Raw genomic sequence first — 22,388 nt, forward strand, 5'->3', positions numbered from 1 at the left:
TCCATGCTGCTAAATCTAAGGGACACTACTCTGTACTTATTCTACTTGATCTCTCTGCTGCTTTTGACACTGTGGACCATCCTCTCCTACTGCAAATCCTTCACTCCATTGGTCTCCGTGACACTGCCCTTTCTTGGTCCTACCTCTCTGACCGTTCATTCTCTGTCTCCTCTCATGACTCCACCTCCCCCTCACTTTCACTAACTGTAGGGGTACCCCAAGGTTCTGTCCTTGGTTTTCTCTTCTCTCTCTATACGTCCTCACTAGGTAAGCTCATTAGTTCTTTTGGTTTCCAATATCATCTCTATGCCGATGACACTGAAATCTCTTTCCTCTCCAGACTCTCCCCTGCTCTCCTCACTCATATCTCCAACTGTCTCTGCTACCTCTTCCTGGATGTCCCAGCGCTTTCTTAAACTTAACATGTCTAAGACCGAGCTGATCATCTTCCCTCCCTCCCGCATAACCTCACCTCCTACAATCTCATTATCTATTGATGGCACTACTATCTCCTCTACCCCCCAAGTGCGCTGTCTTGGAGTAATCCTTGACTCCTCCCTCTCCTTCAAACCACACATTCAGCACCTCTCACAAACCTGCCGTTTTCATCTAAAAAATATTTCCAGGATCAGACCCTTTCTGACCCAGGATGCTACTAAGACTCTTATCCACTCACTGGTCATCTCCAGACTGGACTACTGTAATCTCCTGACTGGCATTCCTGACAAATACCTCTCTCCACTCCAATCTATCCTCAAAGCTGCTGCCCGGCTCATTTTCCTCACCAAACGCACTACGTCCACCTCTCCTCTCTTACTAGACCTTCACTGGCTCCCCTTCCCTTTTAGAATCCATTTCAAGCTTCTCACACTTGCTTACAAAGCCCTCACCCACTCCTCTCCCATCTAAATCTCTGACCTTATTTCGCTTTACACTCCCACCCGTCCTCTTCGCTCTGCTAATGCACGCCGACTCTCCTGCCTACGGATTACTTCCTCCCACTCCTACCTCCAAGACTTTTCACATGCTGCACCACTTCCCTGGAATTCCCTACCTCTTCCCCTCAGACTCTCCACCTCTCTACAAAACTTCAAACGGGCTCTCAAGACCCACTTCTTCACCAAACCCAGCCAAATCTCATCCTAAACCTGCTCCACGCTCTCTATGTACCCCATCTGTCTCACCCCGTCTGTCTACCCCTCCCCTTTAGAATGTAAGCTCTCACGAGCAGGACCTTCTTCCCTCATATGCTTACCCTTTTCTTACTTTAATATTCTTCAGCTGCACCAAATCCAGCAGTCTTCTGCCACCTGATACTTATTCCAGTGTCATCTGCTGATGTAGCTATGTTCATTTACCCTGTACTTGTCCTATATTGTCATCAACTGTAAGTTGCTGTTTTCCTGTTTGATTATGTACTCTGTAATTGGGCGCTGCGGAACCCTTGTGGCGCCATATAAATAAAGGATAATAATAATAATAATAATTGAAAAAGCTACTTCCACATAAAATAATTGTAAAAGCCAGATCCACATACAATATAAAGAAAAATCCAGATTCACATAATACACTTCAGCTCCCCCATGTGCCACTCCAACCAGCACCCTCATGTATCACTTCAGCTTCCCCCAATTCATGCCACTGCAGCATTCCCTTATGTGTCATCTGTTTGCTGGTGGGTGTTTAATCTCTAGTATCTGACTCCCTCAGTTCTAAGGGTCCATACACGCTGGGCAAAAACGCCCAGTGTGTATGAACAGCGATGATCGCTGACATCGCTGGGCTGAAAAGCGCTCAGTGCCTACACGTTAAGCGCTTTTCCCCGCTGCCCAGTGATGTCATCGGGGGGTGAGCGGCTTTCCATAGCAGGACACTATGGAAAGCCGCTCACCCCACCGTTCATCTACTGGTAATACCAGCGATGAAGTGGGAGCGCGCATCAGCACTCACTGCTCGTTTGGCCATACATACTGTGAGCAGCTTTCAGCTCAAAATCGCCCAGTGTGTATGGGCCTTAAAGTCCCCGTAGTGCTGCTGCGTGCTTTTCTGGAGCAGTGGTTACCGGATCTGTTGTGGTCATGTGACTTTCTGTGTTAGGAGCCACATGTGGCTCAAGAGCCACAGGTTGGCCACCGCTGCTGTAAATGCATAACTAAAACAAGAGACCACACAAAATGTTATTCTCAATGGTGATTTTATTGAATTGTAAGTTTCTAAAAACAATAAAAAAAACTTGAATATAAAAAAATATATCTAAAATGGAGAATTCGTAAATACTGTTACACAGTTCTATGTACATTCCTCTCAGACACTTACCAATGCCACACAGACATCACCACATGCCAATCTGCTAATGTTACGTGGATTTTCTGGGTGTAGGATGATATGCCTACAATCAAAATACACAGTGTCAAAATACAGTCATTTAAAATGTCGACAGGTCAAAGTCGACACAACTTTTTTGTATGTTGAAATCGGTCGACATGGACACAGTATAAGTGTACTGCGTGCCCTCGCATGGCTCGCCATGAATCGGGCACAGTGACATCGCTGTGCTGAAAAAAAATCATGAAAAACTCATGTTGACTTTTTGACCTGTCAACATTTTAAACGTCAGTATTTTGACCTTGTCTGTATTTTAAGTGTCGGAAGTTTGACCATCGGCCAATAATTGTCGGTATTTTGATTGTAGGTAAATTGACCACATCCCGATTTTCTGATGTGTAACAAGATATGATCTCAGTGTAAAGTATTTTGCGCACTCAGGACTTAATTTCGATTTATAAGGAATTACGCAGATGCAGGGAAGCAGCTGTGCAACATTGTAATAATAATATGCAAATGCAGCATCTATGAGATCAGAGGACTGCATCTGAGGATGCAGCATTCCATCACCATTGCGAGGCATGATGGTAGCAGACCCTGGTCAGTCTGTGCAAGCAAAGCTTACACTGGCCATTGGATCCAGACAACCGGGTCCAGGAAGTCTGCATCAGACAACACAGACTTGTATACAAACCATTACATTTACAAACATATCCAAATCAGCCCCTCATTACATGGCAATGGCCTCTCACTTGTGTGACTTCTCATGTTTAGTAAGATGTGATTTCTGTGTATAACGTTTCCCACACTCAGAGCATGGAAATAGTTTCCGGCCTTTGTGACTTCTCTCATGCTTAACAAGATGTGATTTCCATGTATAACGTTTTCCACATTGAGAACATGGAAATGGTTTCTCGTCTGTGTGATTTCTCTCATGTACAAGAAGATATGATTTCTGTGAAAAGCATTTCCCACACACAGAACATGGAAATGTTTTCTCACCTGTGTGAGTTCTCTCATGTGTAACAAGATAAATTTTTGATGCAAAACATTTTCCACATTCAGAACATGGAAATGGTTTCTCCCCTGTGTGATTTCTCTCATGTACAATAAGACTTGATTTCCGTAAAAAGCTTTTCCCACACACAGAACATGGAAATTGCATCTTATTACCTGTGTGAGTACTCTGATGTGTAACAAGCTGTGATTTCCATGTAAAACGTTTTCCACATTCAGAACATGGAAATGGTTTCTCGTCTGTGTGATTTCTCTCATGTATATTAAGATATGATTTCTGTGAAAAGCATTTCCCACACACAGAACATGGAAATATTTTCTCAGCTGTGTGAGTTCTCTCATGTGTACCAAGACAAAATTTTGTTGCAAAACATTTTCCACATTCAGAACATGGAAATGGTTTCTCCCCTGTGTGATTTCTCTCATGTACAAGAAGATTTGATTTCTGTGAAAAGCATTTCCCACACACAGAACATGGAAATGGTTTTTCGCCTGTGTGAATACTCTGATGTGTAACAAGCAGTGATTTCCATGTAAAACGTTTTCCACATTCAGAACATGGAAATGGTTTCTTGTCTGTGTGATTTCTCTCATGTACAAGTTGTTGTGATTTCTGTGAAAAGCATTTCCCACATTCAGAACATGGAAATGGTTTCTCACCTGTGTGAGTTCTCTCATGTGTAACAAGATAAAATTTTGTTGCAAAACATTTTCCACATTCAGAACATGGAAATGGTTTCTCCCCTGTGTGATTTCTCTCATGTACAAGAAGATTTGATTTCTGTGAAAAGCATTTCCCACACTCAGAACATGAAAATGGTTTTTCACCTGTGTGAATACTCTGATGTGTAACAAGCTGTGATTTCCATGTAAAACGTTTTCCACATTCAGAACATGGAAATGGTTTCTTGTCTGTGTGATTTCTCTCATGTACAAGTTGTTGTGATTTCTGTGAAAAGCATTTCCCACATTCAGAACATGAAAATGGTTTCTCACCTGTGTGACATCTCTCATGTGTTACAAGATAAATTTTTGATGTAAAACGTTTTCCACATTCAGAACATGAAAATGGTTTCTCGCCTGTGTGATTTCTCTTATGTATAGTAAGATATGATTTATGTGTAAAACATTTCCCACACTCAGAACATGGAAATGGCCTCTTAGCAGTGTGACTTCTCTGATGTCTAACCAACATTGACTGACGTACAAAACCTTTACCACATTCAGAACAGGTAAAGACTGAATCACCAGTAAGAGCAGCACTGTGTGTAACAGTATTTGAGTTATCGGGAGAACATTCCCCATGATCAGAGGGATCAGATGATAGATCAGTACTGAGAGGTACAGAATGTAAATTTAGAGAAATGGGGATGTCTCCTGGAGAGTCCTGTGTGATGTTATCTTCTATTTTAATATTTGAAGACAAAATGACATCTCTCTCCGAGGTCTTCCGGCTTGTGCCTCCATCTGCTGTAAATAGATGAAATTAGATTTTTGTTAGTATGATAATTTGCTCCTCAAGATGTCAGTGAGTTCAAGATGTTCAGTTGTTTCATTTAAAATTTCCCAACTACAGTTTATTACAATTGTACATGTACATACAGTAAATAGGACTCTATTGCGGGGGCGTGGCTTGGTACAGCATGAAGTAGCAGCTTCTTGCTGTAGCTCTCTTAATTCATACTGAATAACATCCTGTTTCCCTGGTGGATATTACCCCGTGTCAAGTGAACTTCTGTGGGATTGCTTACTGTGCCCCTCCCCCCCCCGATGCCTGTGGACGGAGTATGGAGGCAACCGTATCGCTGCTGTGCCGCTGGTTAGTGAGCTGTGAGACCTCCGGCCGGGACATCCCTGCTGCTGCGACGCGCTCTGTGCGCCCCCTCACTTCCGTTCGCGGCTGGTCTCCCTGCACTTCGGCAACTGTTACCAACTTCGCAGCTACGTCTGAAGGGCCGATGCTGCGTGTGGAGCTGCTGTTCCGGAGGCCGCAGGGTCCCGCCGACGAATGGTCACCATTTTCTCCTCCCCCTCCTGTAGACGCCTGCTGGCGCGAGTCTGTGATTAATATAATGGCGCTATTCAACATAAGTGGTCCCCAGGAAGTGACTCTCCTCTGCTCTGGACCCATTGCTGACCTAGGTGTGGCTTGCTGCAATCCTGTGGAGCTTAATTACCATCTAAATAGCCTTGTGGTGTTAGCTTGCTGTGGCCATCTTGTATGGGGCTTGCACACCATCTACATATACACAGGCTGGATACTGCATTACTACAGTGTCCCAACCTAAGGACACGGCTGTAGAATCCAGTTACAGGTGCTCCTCTTATATTTCATTAGTGCTGCCGCATTCTGGTTAATACAGATGCTCTCCTGTTATATTATATTTGTGCTGCTTTCTTTTGGATATTACAGACGCTCTCCTGTTATATCAGTACTGCTGATTCTCCAAAATTTTAAACACCCGCCGGTTCTCATATATCAGTACTGCAGCATTTTGGGAACTACAGACGCTCTCCGTTATATTATATCCTGTTCTGTATATACAAATATGGGGAAGCACGGGCATGCATCCAGTGCCGCAAAACAACTTGAGAGATATGCCAGAACCCCACAGTCACCCGCCACCCTCTCCTCCTCAGATTGATGATGCGGATGGAGGCAGTGACTAACAGCAGTCTACTCAACAAATCTTGCAGGCTATATCTGCATCGGAGCAGAGGGTTACTGACAAGATTGGGCAGGTCCAGATTAATGTCTCCCTGCTTCGCCAGGACCTACAAAAAAGTAGGGTACGGGTTAGCGAGACTGAGCACCGTTTCTCCGACCTGGAGGACGTTATTCACCCTTTAAAGAGTAAAGTGGATGATCTCTCATCTCAGATGGCCACCATCCAAGCTAAACTGTCTGATGTAGAGGGATGAATGAGGGGCAATAACGTTCGCTTTGTGGGGCTTCCTGAAAGGGCTGAGGGCACATCTCCTGAAAAGTTCTTGGAGAATTGGCTGTGCAGTCTTTTTCCAAGAGATGCTTTCAGTCCACAATTTGCCATGGAGCGGGCTTCATAGGCTTCCTCCAAGGCCTCCTTCGTCTGGAGCCTCTACCCGGACCTTCAGTGCTCGCTTCCTTCATTTTAAAGACGGAGACACTGTACTACGCTTGGCACGTACTGACGGTCCCCTACAGTATGAAAATCATTCTATATCTGCCTTTCCGGATTTCGCTCTGCATGTACAAAAATCCCATGCTCAATTTGTACAAGTCAAGCATAAATTGCGACACCGCAATATTCAGTACTCGATTCTGTTTCCGGACAGATTACAGGTCGTTCTCGACAAAAATACTCATTTATTTACCAATCCGAGTGATGCGGAAGACTGGCTTGAGAGGCAGGCTCGAGCTCCGCGTTGAGGGTTACTTGTTGCAAACTTGGCTAATAGGACTTAACTGTTCAGTATGTTTCAATATGTCTTTCGACTGAATTTCTTACGTCCTATCTGTACTGTGCATTATGTTGTAGGTTTTTTGATGGTTTTCTATGTATGCGGGCGTACACGTAGGTGCATATTGCTTTTGTGGTACGTATAGGTATATGTGCATTTGTACACTTGGTTCACCAGGAAACATATATTCGAATTAGCTGGGGAGTCTTATGCTGGATATAGCAGTAGGGACTTTTTCTTTACACCCTAGCAATTTGTTTTAATATAAGTTTGTTGTAATTGTTTTGGTATGGTAACCTGTATGCCTCAGGTTTTGTCAGTTATACGGGGTGGGATAGGGAAGGGTTGTTTTTTTTTCTTATGTCATCGCCGCTACTGAAATCTGTTTATGTCTGCCCACCTATATGGTGGTGAGAGTTAGTATTGTGAATGGTATAGCACTATTTTGCGTTAAGAAGCTGAAGGTGTTTTGTAGCATGTCCTATGTGTGCGGTTAAGCAGGCCACAGTGTCCTGGTTCCAGATGTTGCAGCATTCCTCTTCTCTTTCTTTTTTTCATCCTGTTCGCTATCTCGGTCTCATGATTCTCTATGGCCACTGTTGATGGGGGGCTTCACCTGCTTGCCTGGAATGTTCGTGGTATAAATGATAAGGTTAAGAGGTCATTCGTTTTATCGCAGATCAAAAAATATCGGGCAGATATAGTGTGTCTCTCGGAGACCCAATTAACAGGCAGGAGGGTCTTGGCTCTTAAAAGACCTTGGGTAGGGCACATATATAAGTCCACGTTTTCACATAATTCTAGGGGTGTCTCTATCCTTATTAAAAAATCTATACAGTTTCACTTAGAGTCCAGTCAAATTGATAGCCACAGCAGATACATCTTTCTTTGTGCGGTTGTTAATTGACTCACACTTCATATACTAGCTATATATATCCCTTCTCCGTATAATAATGAAGTGCTCAGTCTCCAGCTACACCAGTAATTTGTATGGGGGATTTCAATAATGTTATGGACCACTACATAGATCGCTGGAAGGGTTCTGTTGTGCCTGCTTTTCATCCTCCTCCTCCATTTGCTCATCTAGTTGCGGAGATGGGGTGGGTCGATATATGGAGATATCGCAATCCCTCTGTTGCTCAATATTCATGTTATTTCACTTCTTTCCATACTATGTCACAAATAGAATTGGTTTTACTCTCCCCAGAATTGTCTTCGGATGTAGCCTATTTGTCTAGAGGAAGTTCAGATTACTCTCCTGTGCTACTTACATTAAATACGCTTCAGGTCAAGGGGACCAGATTTTGGAAACGTAATCCTTTCTGGCTGACCTTGGTGCCTGCTGGCTTAGACTTACTTGCTGACTGGAAGGGGTTTCAGTCCGATAACTCTTCACATCCAGACTTTTTAATTAGACATGACGCTTTTAAGGCCTATATTAGAGGCTCCTTCATTAAACGCATTTCTGAGATCCAATTGTTTCATAGACAAGAGGAGTCTCGCCTTGAACGGTTATGTCAGCAGTTGGAGGCCCAGTTTATCCTCTCTCATTCATGTATTGACAGAGGGCTATGGCTGGATGCGCAGAGGGAGTGGACGGAATATCTTTTTGAAAAATCCAGGCGTAGGTTGCTATTTTGTAAACATGAGTACTAGTTCCAGGCTGAAATAGGAGGCAAATATTTGGCCTATCTAGTGAGGGATGAGTCTACTGCCAATATAGTCCCCAAAGTATACAAAATTCCCATGGACAGTTCTGCTATTCTGGGGAGGAGATTGCAGAGGTGTTTCATAGTTACTACTCTTGTCTGTACACCTCCAAGGTCGCATATACAAACGAGCAACTGCAGAATCATTTGGACCAAGTTGCGTTGCCACAATTGCCTCAAGACGCTATTAAAATCCTTGAAGCTCCATTTACATTAGAGGAGGTTGAGGTGGCAATTTCATTGTTTCCAGCCTCTAAAGCTCCTGGTTGCGATGGAATTCCTGTGGAGGTGTATAGAAAATGTAAGGAATTTTTTTTTGTTCCTTATTTGTTAGATATGTTTAACTCCTTTTATGAGCTGGGATCCATTTCTCCTTCTATCTGTGAAGCAATTATTATTGTGCTAGCTAAGCTCGGGAAGGACCCCCACTCTGAGTTATATCGGCCCATTTCGCTTTTGTCCACAGATATTAAAGTACTGGTTAAAATTATAGTGCTTAGACTGAATTTGGTTATTGATTTAATTAATCAACCCGATCAGACGGGATTTATACCAGGGAAGTCTACGGCTCAAAACTTGTGTAGATTATTTTATCACTTACAAAGCACTGATGTGGTTGAGTCCGAGGTTGTAGTGTCACAAGACGCAGCCAAGGCCTTTGACTCGGTGGAGTGGGGTTATCTTTGGGGTGTGCTTCGGAAATTTGCTTTCGGGCCACGATTTATCAAATTAATCCAACTGCTGTATTTTTCCCCAGCGGCGAGAGTGTCTGTTAACGGTTTTACTTCATCTCCTTTTCCACTGGCAAGGGGGACTCGACAGGGGTGTACCTTGTCTCCGGCCATTATTGCTATAGCCGTAGAGCCACTTGATTGTCTTCTGCGTGGTATTAAAGTTGGAGAGGGTATAGATGTGGTTGTGCTGTTCGCGGATGACATGCTGTTGTTTCTACAAGACTCGGAGGATTCTCTGCAGGCCATGCTACAGTTAGTTAAGAAATTTGGTTCTTATTCAGGTCTACTTATTAATTAGGACAAATCCAATATATTCTCTATTTCAGTACATATTCCTGTAGATGACTATACGGATTGCCCTTTGCAGTGGACAACACGTTTTAAATATCTAGGTGTCTGGATTACGCCGCAGGTGGGAGATTATGTATCCCAAAATATTGCTCCCTTTATGGCGGGTTTTAAGATGAAAACTCATTTGTGGAAAAAATTGTCGTTATCTGTCTTAGGCCTTATCAATCTGTTTAAAATTTTGGCTCGAAAAAAATTCTTATATGTTCTGCGGCATTCTCCAGTATATATTCCCAAGGCAGTACTCTCTGCTATTGAGAGTATTTTGTCATCATTTATATGGAGGGGGAATAGGCTAGCAAGAATTTTTCCACTAAAACATGATATAAATCCAAGACATCTGGGGGAATTGGTCTTCCCAATCTTAGGGTCTATTATATAGCGGCTCAGCTGGCGCATTTAGTTAGTTGGGTACAGGACACCGCTGACTTGACTCTGGTGGGTTTTCTGGGCGAGCAGGTGGGGCCCTTCTTCTCTCCTTTACTTTTTCTGGACTGTGTCTCTAATCTGTCTCTATTGCTTCAGCAAGCTCTATTGATCTGGCAATATGGTCATACTTATTTTTTGAGTGGTCCGGTTATCATGCAGATTCCCCACTCTGGCACAATGCTTCATATTCCGAGCTGCTTAAAATTTCAACAGACAATATATGGTTGTTGAAAGGCGTAACTACTCTAGGTTAGACTACTGCAATCTCCTCCTATCTGGCCTCCCTCAAAAATGCCTCTCTCCACTTCAATCTATCCTCAATGCTGCTGCCCGTCTCATCTTCCTCACCAAACGTACTACATCCACATCCCCTCTCTTGCAGGACCTTCACTGGCTTCCCTTCCCATTCAGAATCCAATTCAAGCTTCTCGCACTCACCTAGAAAGCCCTCACCCACTCTTCTCCCTCTTACATCTCTGACCTTATCTCTCTTTACATTCCCACCCATGATCGTCGCTCTGCTAATGCACGCAGTCTCTCCTGCCAACTGATTACCTCCTCCCACTCCTACCTACAAGATTTTGCACGTGCTGCTCCCTTATCTGGAATTCTCTACCTCTCCCCATCCGACTCTCCACCTCTCTACAAAACTTCAAACAGGCTCTCAAGACCCACTTCTTCACCAAATCCAGTCAACTCTCCTCCTAACCCTCTTGTCTATGCTCACTGTCTACCCTGTCTGTGTCACTCTGGTCTGTTAGCTCCTCATCTTTTAGATTGTAAGCTCACAAGAGCAGGGACTTCTTTCCTCATGTGCCTTTCCTTTTCTTACTTATACTATCTTATACTCCATACTCCCTTTGATGGCACCGAACCCCGGGTTTTCTATACCTGCCCCATTTTGTCTTGTACTGTAAGTGCGGTTTTTCTTGTTTGCTCATTTTATTATGTACTGTATATGGGCGCTGTGGATCCCTTGTGGCGTCATATAATGAATAATAATAATAGGTCAATTATACAGTGAAGGAATGTTTACATCATTACTCTTTCATCCACTAGGGGACACTGGAGTCCTATACAGTAGGGGTGTGAAGCCTTGAACCGGAGGTGTGGCACAATCTTAAATTAGCATTGTCTGCACAGCCGGCTCCTCCCCCTTCACATCTTTCAACCCTCAGTTTGAAAAATTGTGCTGGAGGCACAACACATGGAGCAACTGAGCTCCTGACAAAAAGAGATCTAAAAGGGGCTGCGTAACCCTAATAAAAGGGAGACAAGGCTGCCTGATATCAGAGAGACATAGATACCTATTGAAGGGACCTGCATCTCTCCACAGGAGATCCTCAAAGACTCAACTAATAGTGAGTACTGGTACAAGCTTAGGCTAGGGTGTTCCAGTTAGTAAAAGGTTTTTCTTTTTCTTTTTCTCTCTCTCTCTCCTATAGTATAAATCTCTCTCTATCTTATAGAGTCAGTCCAGCTATTGCAGTCAAAAGCTCCCCTTGATATAAACAGCGGGGAAGTAGCTAACAGGGAGGGACGGCAGAGCGACGGTGCCCGGCGTGTGGGAGCCTAAGTGCGGCGCGGGACTCAGCCTGTCTTCCCTGTAAGCAGGGAGGGACGGCAGAGCGGCGCACTGCACAGCGAACGAGGAGACCCACAGACGGAGCGGAGCACAGGCAGCGCTACGGGAGACGTCCCGGCGCGTGCCGCCCAGTGGGTCCGGAGAAGCGAATAAAGGACTCGGCGCGCACCAGCGAAAAGCAATCAGGACAAAAGCAGAGCATAGGAAGGTATGCGCAAAGCAAAGCCCACACGATGAAGGGATCCCACTAATATAAACTTACATTTAGTGGTGGCCATGTTTTCTTCATTTTGGCACCAGGCTGTGTAGAGGATGGGTCCTCCCCCCTCCCCCAGTAGTGTACATAGGGGAAAGTTTTTCTTATAAAAGAATTAGCTCCCCCTGCTGCATTGCCTGGATAGTGCAGGCAATAATATAGTAGAGGGATCGTTAGGTAACAGCTCCCTCTGCTGGTGAAATGTATATATACAACATATGAGGATCTCCTGAAAAGTAATAAAAATTTACAATTTATGTTTTCAAGGGACTTCTGTTTCAAAGATCCCGAAGAAAATACACGGAAGCAAGCCAACTCTAACATCGTAGCTGACTTACAGTTGGGGTGGAGAGTTGCGAATCGGCTGGTGTTTTATTTAAAATGTTTTATTTTTTTTGGCCTGTTTCCTGTTATAGAAAAAAAGGGACAGGTAATTCCAGCCGGATCCAATACTCTTGCTTCCGTCATCTCCCAGTCTTTCTCTTCCTAGTTTAAAGGGTGAAAGCACTGCGGGCTACCCTAGTACAGGGTTTTTAAAAAAAAACAACATGTCTAAGGCTACCAAGACCTCAAAGACCTGCTATGTTTGTACGAAATGTAACAAGAAGAGCACGCGGGTTGGCAGCAGTGTGCGACTCCTGCTTAGACAAGGACGCTCCACCTGGGAGCAGTGCTCTGGCTAAGGCATGGGAAGACAACCTTGCTAATAGAATCTCCAAGGAGATGGCAGAATCCCAAAAACAGCAGTCGGAATGGGCTGCGGGATTTTCAAAGACAATGGAGGAATTTCTCATCAAGTTAACGCCACCCGCACACGCAGATACGAGTGTGCGCAGGGCTGTTAAAATAACTCTTCCTCTTATACCAGAATCTGAGGAGGAAGAGGGTTTTCTTCTGGATACGGAAGAAGGTGAGATAATTGGACCTAACCTAGACGCCGATCTCGGGGCTGGATTCCTTAATTGAAGCGGTAAAGGACATCTTAAGCTTTAAGGAAGCGGAAATCCGGGAGCCGGAATAATTCGATTTGTTCGAATCCCAGAAGCCGCGTTCAGCAGAGTTCCCCATTCCTAAATCCCTCCAATCTCAGATAGTAGAGGCTTGGAAACAACCTGACAAACGTTTTCAATTTCCGAAACGGTTTCAGGTAACTTACCCCCTACCTAGGGGTGTAATGGACAAGTGGGAGTCTCCGCCAGTAGTAGATGCTTCCCTAGGAAGGTTGTCAAAGAAGACAATCTTGTCAATTCCTAACGTAACTACTTTAAAGGATGCGTCCGACCGTAAAGTTGAGACTGCTTTAAAATCAATATTTGTAGCAGCAGGTGCAGCACAGGGACCTGCGATCGTCTGTGCTTGGGTCAACAAGGCCATGGGTGCATGGTCCGGCCGTATACTACAAGCTATTGAGGAGGAAAATAGCTTAGAAGAGATTACACAGTTGGCGGTACACATTCGAGAATCTGCTACATACTTGTGTCAAGCTTCTAAGGATATTAGCAGAATAGCATCGCTCATATCTGCATCGGCCATATCGGCTAGGAGGATTTTATGGCTCAGAGAATGGCAAGGAGACTCTGACACCAAGAAGGCGGTAGAATCCATCCCCTTTGGGGTTGAAATGCTGTTCGGACCAAAGTTGGACAAGTGGATTTCGCAGGCTACAGCGGGGAAGTCCACTTTTCTGCGTACTCCTTATACGAGAACCACTCCACAAACTAGGAGAGGTTATTCGGGACCATCGTTTACTTCATTTAGATCACAGTCCTTTCGAGCCCGAGGTAGGGGTTTTGGTACACAAGCACGCGGGGGCAGAGGTAGAGGCCGCTCGCAAGCAGCAACCAGAAAGCAGGATAAACCTGCTGACCAGACTGTGGCATGACGGCCTCCCAGCTCACCTGGGGTCCCCCTTGGTGGGCGGCCGACTGGAAGGTTTTCAGGACACCTGGGCCAAAACCTCACCAGAGCTTTGGGTGAACAACTTAATCTCTCAGGGATACAAACTGGAATTTCAACAGAGGCCTCAAAGTCAGTTTTTTACAACAGGATTGCCTCAGTGCCCTCAAAAAGCAAGGGCACTACGGGCAGCAATTCAAAAATTACTACAAGCAGAGGTCATTATTCCGGTTCCCGCTTCTCAGAGAGGAACGGGGTTCTATTCCAATCTTTTTGTCGTGTCAAAACCAGACGGGACGGTCAGACCAATTCTCAATTTAAAAGTTTTCAACCAGTTTTTAAGAGTCTACAGATTCAAGATGGAATCAATCCAATCAGTTATTGCAGGCTTAGAACCAAGAGAGTTCATGGTATCCATGGACATAAAGGATGCATATCTGCATATCCCAATCTGGACTCCTCACCAGGCTTACTTACGGTTCGCACTGGTGGCGGAGCACTACCAATTCCGGGCCTTGCCGTTCGGTCTAGCGTCAGCCCCAAGAATTTTCACAAAGATCATGGCGATCATGGTGGCAGGACTGAGACTGTTGGGGGTCACGATTATACCTTATCTGGACGATTTACTGATCAAAGCTCCATCTCAGAATCGACTGCTCAAGGATGTTCAGACATCCCATCAATTTCTAATTCAACATGGATGGATTGTCAATTTCAAAAAGTCCAACCTCATACCGACTCAACGGATTCAATTCCTCGGTCTCATCTTGGACACGGTCCTATTACGTGTGTTCCTACCAGAGAACAAGATACAGGACCTACAGAGATTAGTGGCTCAGGTACTGAGGACGCAGACCGTTTCTCTGCACCTCTGTGTGCAACTTCTCGGGAAGATGGTGGCGTCGTTCAAAGCTCTCCAGTACGGCAGACTTCATTCCCGACCATTCCAAATGAACCTCATTGCTCAGGGAGCAGGCTCACACTGGCTTCTCCATCGGAGAATTCGACATCAACCACAAGTAAGGGTCTCCTTGATATGGTGGTCTGTACACAAGAACCTTACAGCCGGCAAGAAATGCGGCATTTGGGATTGGAAGATCTTGATGACGGACGCCAGTCTCAGAGGTTGGGGAGCAGTCCTAGACGACCATCAGTTTCAGGGACGATGGACGCTACAGGAAAGCAAATTACCCATAAATATCCTCGAACTAAGAGCAGTCTACAATGCCCTTCTCTTAGCAGAAGACCTAGTCATGAATCAAAACATCAGGATTCAGTCAGACAATGTCACGACGACGGTTTACATAAACCGTCAAGGAGGAACAAAGAGCAGGATGGCTTTAAAGGAGGCCACAAAGATCTTGTTGTGGGCAGAAAGACGAGACATCATTCTCTCCGCAGTGTTCATTCCAGGTGTGGAGAACTGGGAAGCAGATTACCTCAGTCGCCAGGACATGCATCCGGGGGAGTGGTGCCTTCATCCACGGATTTTCAACATGATTGTGAGAAGATGGGGTCTACCTCAGGTGGACCTAATGGCGTCTCGACAAAACCATCAACTGCCCAGATATGTGTCAAGAACTCGAAATCCAGCAGCAGAAGGAGTGGACGCATTGACACTTCCGTGGTGTTACAGAAAGTTTTACATATTTCCACCATTCCCACTCATACCCAGGGTTCTGAAAAGATTAAAGCGGGAACGAGTGTGGGTTATTCTAATCGCACCAGATTGGCCCCGTAGGAGTTGGTACACCGACCTGCGAGGGTTACTGGCGGAGGATCCTTGGAGGTTACCTCAGAGAGAGGACCTGCTATCTCAGGAACCGTTCCTGCACCCCGACCTAAACAGGCTGTGTTTGACGGCGTGGCTATTGAAACCCGGATCTTAAGAGACAGAGGGATACCACGAACGGCCATTCCTACAATGATTGCCGCTAGGAAGCCGGTCACAGCAGGATTTGGAGACAGTACATGGCTTGGTGTCAGGAACCGGGATGGAATTCATCAAACTTCCATTTATCGCGACTTCTACTGTTCCTTCAGGCCGGTCTAGAGGGAGGACTCAGATTGGGCTCTTTGAAGGTTCAGATTTCGGCTCTCTCCATCCTTTTTCAACAGCGGCTAGCATCCTTGCCAGAGATTCAAACCTTTTTACAGGGTGTTCTGAGGATTCAACCCCCTTTTCGTCCTCCCACGGCACCATGGGACTTAGGTTTGGTGTTAGAATATTTGAAGTCACCGACTTTTGAGCCGTTGACAAGTACAGACCTGAAATATCTTTCTTGGAAGGTCACGTTATTACTTGCCTTGGCTTCGGCTAGGCGGGTTTCTGAGTTGGGAGCCTTATCCTGTAAGAGTCCTTTCTTAGTTTTTCATGAGGATAGGGCGGAACTCCGTACAAGAGCAGATTTCCTTCCGAAGGTGGTTTCGGGGTTTCACGTAAACCAACCAATAGTGGTCCCATCTTTCCAGGATCTCACAGATGAGGACGTGTCATTGGATGTTGTCCGAGCTTTAAGGGTATACGTACAGGTTACGTCGTCTTTCAGAAAGTCAGATCATTTGTTTGTTCTGTATGATGGGCCAAGGAAGGGTTGGCCGGCATTTAAGCACTTTGTCCAGATGGATTAAACTTGCCATTCGGCAAGTTTATATTTCCTGTGGCAAACAGGTTCCGGTTCAGACGGGTGCTCATACTACCCGATCAGTGGGTGCCTCGTGGGCGGCTGCCAGGGGTGCTTCCACTATTCAACTTTACAGAGCGGCAACGTGGTCTTCAGTCCACACGTTCGCAAAATTTTACAAATTTGATACTTTTGCGTCCGGAGAATCTAAGTTCGGACGTTTAGTTTTGCAGGCCACCGACAGCACTCCCTCCCTGGGGGAAAACTTTGGGACGTCCCCTACTGTATAGGACTCCAGTGTCCCCTAGTGGATGAAAGTGAAAAGAGGATTTTGGTACTTACCGATAAATCCATTTCTCTGAATCCTCTAGGGGACACTGGACGCCCGCCTCGGTGCTGTCAACCTGCTGTGTTCAAAGTTCTTGTTTTAAACAGTTCGTGCAAACAGCGTTAGTTATTCGGTTAAGAGTTCTTGGCCGCTGTTTGATATGTTGTACGGTTCGGTTCCTCGCCATGGGCTATAGTGTCATGTCCTATTCTCTCAGTCAAATTTTTCAAACTGAGGGATGTGAAGGGGGAGGAGCCGGCTGTGCAGACAATGCTAATTTAAGATTGTGCCACACCTCCGGTTCAAGGCTTCACACCCCTACTGTGTAGGACTCCAGTGTCCCCTAGAGGATTCAGAGGAATGGATTTATCGGTAAGTACCAAAATCCTCTTTTAATTTACTACAGAGTAATTATTTCTCATCGTGCCTTTTTTCGATATTTACAAATAAGAAATGCGATTCACCCTCACCCGTTAAATCAATGTTATGGAATTTGGGTTCTAGAGGTCATGTTTCCAGTATCTATGCCCAGATCAATAATAATTTGTTTCCGAATCAGCTTTAACAAACGAGCATTGGATTCAGATTTTAGGATCCCTTAGGTATACTTACTCCTTGTGTTCGTTACCAGCAAATGTATTTCTATATCCTACATAGAGTATATCATATATTTGTGTCTATGAAGACAACTGGGATTAGAGAGGTATCATTTTGCCCTAGGTGCCAAGTGGAAACTGCTGGATTTGGGCATTTATTGTGGGATTGTCCGTTAGTACTCTCCTTTTGGGAGGCGGTATGGAGAGATGTTTTGCAGATGGCTCCCTCTCTGCCTGGTTTTAGTACTAGAATATGTTTGTGTGGCTTAGATCTCGAGGAGACACATTCTTTAGTCCTATACAAGTATGTCTTGTGCTATACAGGTATATCTTGTGCCTCACTACATTGGCCAAGGTCATTAAATACTCCCCCAGTAACATAGTATCTGAGGTTGAAAAAAGACAATTGTCCATCGAGTTCAACCTATTTGTGGTCTCCTATGAATGATGATTTGACAAAAATTTCTGACTGATGCTGCTGTCAGCCGTTACATTTTATCCCTATTTATAGTAACTATAATGCATGATTATGCACCATACCCCTGGATATCCTTATTCATTAGGAATTTATCTAACCCATTCTTAAAGGTGTTGACAGATTCCGCCATTATAACTCCCTCGGGCAGGGAATTCCAAACATGTATTGTCCTTACCGTGAAAAAGCCTTTACGCCGTATTATGCGGTATCTCCTCTCCTCTAACCTGAGCGAGTGTCTACTAGTCCTCTATGTTGATCTAAACAAAAACAGGTCCCGCACAAGCTCTGTGTATTGTCCCCTTATATATTTGTAGATGTTGATCATATCCCACTCTTAGTCTCCGCTTTTCCAATGTAAACATGCCTAGTCTTTCAAGCCTTTCCTTCTATTCCATCGTCTCCATGCCCTTAATTAGTTTGGTCGCCTTCCTCTGTACCTTTTCAAGCTCCAGGATATCCTTTTTGTAGTACGGTGCCCAGAATTGTACACAGTATTCAAGGTGTGGCCTCACTAGTGATTTATATAACGGGAGTATAATACTCTCGTCCCTAGCATCAATACCCCGTTTTATGCATGCTAATATCTTATTAACCTTCTTTGCTGCAGTCCTACTTTGGGTACTACTGCTTAGCTTGCTATCTATGAGGACACCTAAGTCCTTTTCCAGTACAGAATCCCCTAATTTTACCCCATTTAGTAGGTAGGTGTAATTTTTGTTCTTGTTACCACAGTGCATTACCTAACACTTGTCTGTGTTGAAGCGCATTCTCCATTTGGCTGCTCATGCTTCTAATTTAACTAAGTCGTTCTGAAGAGACTCGGCATCCTCCTCTGTATTTATAGCCTTACACAATTTGGTATCATCTGCAAAAATTGATACCATGCTCTCTAGACCTTCTGTTAGGTCGTTAATGAAAATATTGAACAATAGCGGTCCTAATACTGAGCATTGCGGCACACCACTTAGCACTTCAGTCCAAGTTGAAAAAGATCCATTAACCACAACACGCTGCTTCCTATTATTTAACCAGTTTTTGACCCAAGTGCATATTGTGCTTCCTAGCCCTGATTCTTGTAGCTTGTAGATAAGTCTCATGTGTGGTACAGTATCGAACGCTTTGGCAAAGTCTAAAAAAATTACATCCACGTCTTTACCCTGATCTAGGTTTGCGCTTACTGTTTCATAAAAGCCAAGTAAGTTGGTTAGACAGGATCTGTCCTTCATAAACCCATGTTGATTCCTTTTAATGACCTTATTGGTTTCAAGGAACTTCTGAATACTATCTCTTAGACTACCTTCCAATACTTTCCCCACTATAGATGTAAGACTAACTGGTCTATAATTACCTGGTTCAGCTTTACTTCCCTTTTTGAATATAGGCACTACTTCCGCTATACGCCAGTCTTTGGGAACCATACCTGATATAACTGAATCCTTAAAGATCAAAGATAGCGGTTTTGCCAGTTCAGAGTGAAGCTCCATTAGAACCCTTGGATGAATACCATCGGGTCCTGGTGATTTATTAATCTTTAAATGTTTTAATCTGTCACAGACTACTTCCTCGCTTAAATAAGTACCTATCAGTGTGATATTCTCATTATTGAGATTGTGTGTTAGTCCCTGAATTGGGTCCTCACGAGTGAATACTGTTGAAAAAAAAAAACTCATTTAGTGTGTCCGCTACGTCATTATCATTTTTGCTTAAGACTCCCAACTTGTCTTTTAAAGGGCCTATACTCTCCTTCTTTAATCTCTTGCTATTAATGTATTTAAATAATTTTTTGGGATTTGCTTTGCTTTCCTTAGCTACTAGTTTTTCAGTTTCTACTTTAGCCGCTCTTATTTCCTTTTTCCAAATTTTGTTACATTCCTTATAGTGCTGAAATGAAGTTCCTTAATCTTTTTGTTAAGCCACATCGGTTTATGATTTTTATTCCTTTTTTTGCTACTCATAGGAATACATTTGAGTGTATTTTTAGCTAGCAGGAATTTTAGTACCTCCCATTTCTCCGTAGTATTTTTTCTTAAAAACAAACCTTCCCATTCAATATCCCTGAAAAATACCCTCATCTTTTCAAAATTTGCTTTGCTAAAGTTTAAAGTCCTAGTTGAGCCAGTATAGGGCTGTTTATAGAAACTGATATTGAATGTGACCATATTGTCGTCGCCGTTTCCTATGGGTTCCCCTACTATAATACCCGATACCAAATCCCCATTGTTTGTTAATACCAGGTCTAAGATTGCATTGTACCTAGTTGGTTCCTCAATTAGTTGGACTAAGTAGTTATCATTAAGTGTGTTTAAAAACATATTGCCCCTAGCAGTATCACATGAATCGTTTTTTCCAGTTTATCTCTGGATAGTTAAAATCTCCCATCACTACTATGTCTCCTACTCCTGTTGCTCTTTCAATTTGCTTTAGTAACAATTCATCATCAGATGCGTTGATACCAGGCATACACCCAATACTAACTTTTTTATTCCTTTTTCCCCCGCATGCAATTTCTACCCATAATGTCTCGACAGTGTCTACAGTCCCCTCCTGAATATCTTCCCATATATTAGGTTTTAAAAACAGCTTTACGTAAAGACACACCCCTCCACCCTTTTTATTTAGTCTGTCTCTCCTAAACAGTGTATAACCCTCTAGATTGCCTGTCCAATCATGAGATTCATCCCACCAAGTTTAAGTAATGCCTATAATATCATACTGTTTGCTTGCTGCAAGTATTTCTAGTTCACCCTTTTTACCAGTAATGCTTCTGGCGTTTACATACATACAACTAAGATAAGTATTTTCCCTTGCGTTAGGGACATCTTTCACCTTATGTAGCAAGGATGACCTGTAATAGTCATTGGTTAGTGCTTTGGTATAATCCCTTTTAGTACCCATGTTAGTAACCTTACCGCCTGCTCTTACCCTCCCCCCAACTTCTCCCCCATTTCGTTTACTACCGCCATCCCCACTATTCTCACTGCATGACCCGTAGTTTCTAGCTAAACCCTCCCCCCAGGCTCCTAGTTTAAAATCTCCTCCAACCTTCTAACCATCCTTCCCCCCCAGCACCGCTGCCCCCTCCTCAGTCAGGTGCAATCTGTCACGACAAAAGAGATGGCGCCTGACTGAGAAGTCCGCCCAGTGTTCCAGGAACACAAACCCCTCTTTCCTGCACCAATCCCTAAGTCACACATTTACCTCCCTAATCTCCCTCTGCCTCCCTGGACTAGCGTGTGGCACGGGTAATAATTCCGAGACTATTACCTTAGATGTCCTTGCCTTCAGTTTCTTTCCTAAGTCCCTATAGTCTTTCTTAAGGACATCCCACCTTCCGCTAACTTTGTCATTGGTGCCAACGCACACCAAGACCGCCGGGTCTTTGCCAGCCCCTCCCAACAATCTATCTACCCGGTCCGCGATGTGCCATACCCGAGCACCCGGGAGACAGAATGCACGGCGATCACGGTCCCGGTAGCAGATTGCCCTATCTGCCTTCCTGATGATAGAATCTCCTACCACCACCATCTGACTAGGTACCTCTCTATCTTTTATCCCAACCGCGCCAGTGATACACAAATAGAGGGCTTTGGTGGATAACGTAGTCCGGCATGACAAACATGTTTAGAAAACAAAATGCTATGCATAAATTTCATGATAAATGGGATAGATGGTGCGAATCAGGGTTGGGAAAGGAGACGGGAGCTGCGACAACAGCGTAACTACATATGTGTGTACTTTCCGCATGTTGCGGTATATAAATATTCATTCTGATATCCTCTTCCCTATTTATTTGTTTTGTTTTACTACTTATGGTCTAACACAGGCATGTCCAAACTGCGCCCCCCCCAGCTGTTGTGAAACGACATATCCCAGCATGCCCTGACACAGTTTTACTGTCAGAGAATGCTAAAGCTGTGTCAGGGCATGCTGGGATGTGTAGTTTCTATACAGCTGGAGGGCCGCAGTTTGGACATGCCTGGTCTAACATATACTTTCGCAAAGATGTGCACGTATTTACACATATACGCATATTGGTCTACGATAATTTGCAATGCCAGTTCTGGGTCAAATGGACAAGTGCTGTATATATATATTTCTTATTATACGAATTTAAACTCGAAGGTTGTTCTGGTCACTAACACATGTGGGCTAAATTGGCTGTATAACTGAGTGGTGGATGACATAATGTCATTTTCAATAAAGAATACGCAATTTAATTTAAAAAAAAAAAAAATAGGACGCTATTGCTACACATATATAACACTGGCTTATAATAGACCTGGATCCATCTGATAAGTGTGTGAGCGATTACACTTGTCCTAGTGGCCTCTGAGAAAGCCCAGGCTAAGGACTTTTCCCCCCAAGTGGAAAGCAATATACAGTAGCAGGAGGTCCATCAAATGCTAATATAGTTCTACATGTATCAGTGCCCAACTATCACAGTGCGGGTGAGTAGTGTGGGTGTTCGTTATGTGATACCGCTGATTTATATACAGAGGAGGCATAATCTACATAGGTCACATGTGTCTCACCAATGGTGCCTCCAAGCCATGATCCCATCAGACATTCCTACTATGACAGCGGTAACACCATCATGTTTCTTTTTGTAAAAAGCAGCAACG

General features: G+C 44.1%; 1 protein-coding gene across 1 annotated transcript in view; it reads right to left on the reverse strand.

The window, feature by feature from the left end:
• Positions 1 to 2,177: 2,177 nt before the first annotated feature.
• LOC135054610 (zinc finger protein 260-like) overlaps positions 2,178 to 22,388 on the reverse strand; it is a 90,233-nt gene continuing 70,022 nt past the window's right edge. Inside the window, exon 7 of the mRNA XM_063957801.1 lies at positions 2,178 to 4,812. Coding sequence (XP_063813871.1) covers positions 3,074 to 4,812 — 1,739 coding nt within the window. The 3' untranslated portion in view covers positions 2,178 to 3,073. The remainder of the gene's footprint in view (positions 4,813 to 22,388) is intronic.

Source organism: Pseudophryne corroboree, chromosome 3, assembly GCF_028390025.1.
Source record: "Pseudophryne corroboree isolate aPseCor3 chromosome 3, aPseCor3.hap2, whole genome shotgun sequence".
Lineage (NCBI taxonomy): Eukaryota > Metazoa > Chordata > Amphibia > Anura > Myobatrachidae > Pseudophryne > Pseudophryne corroboree.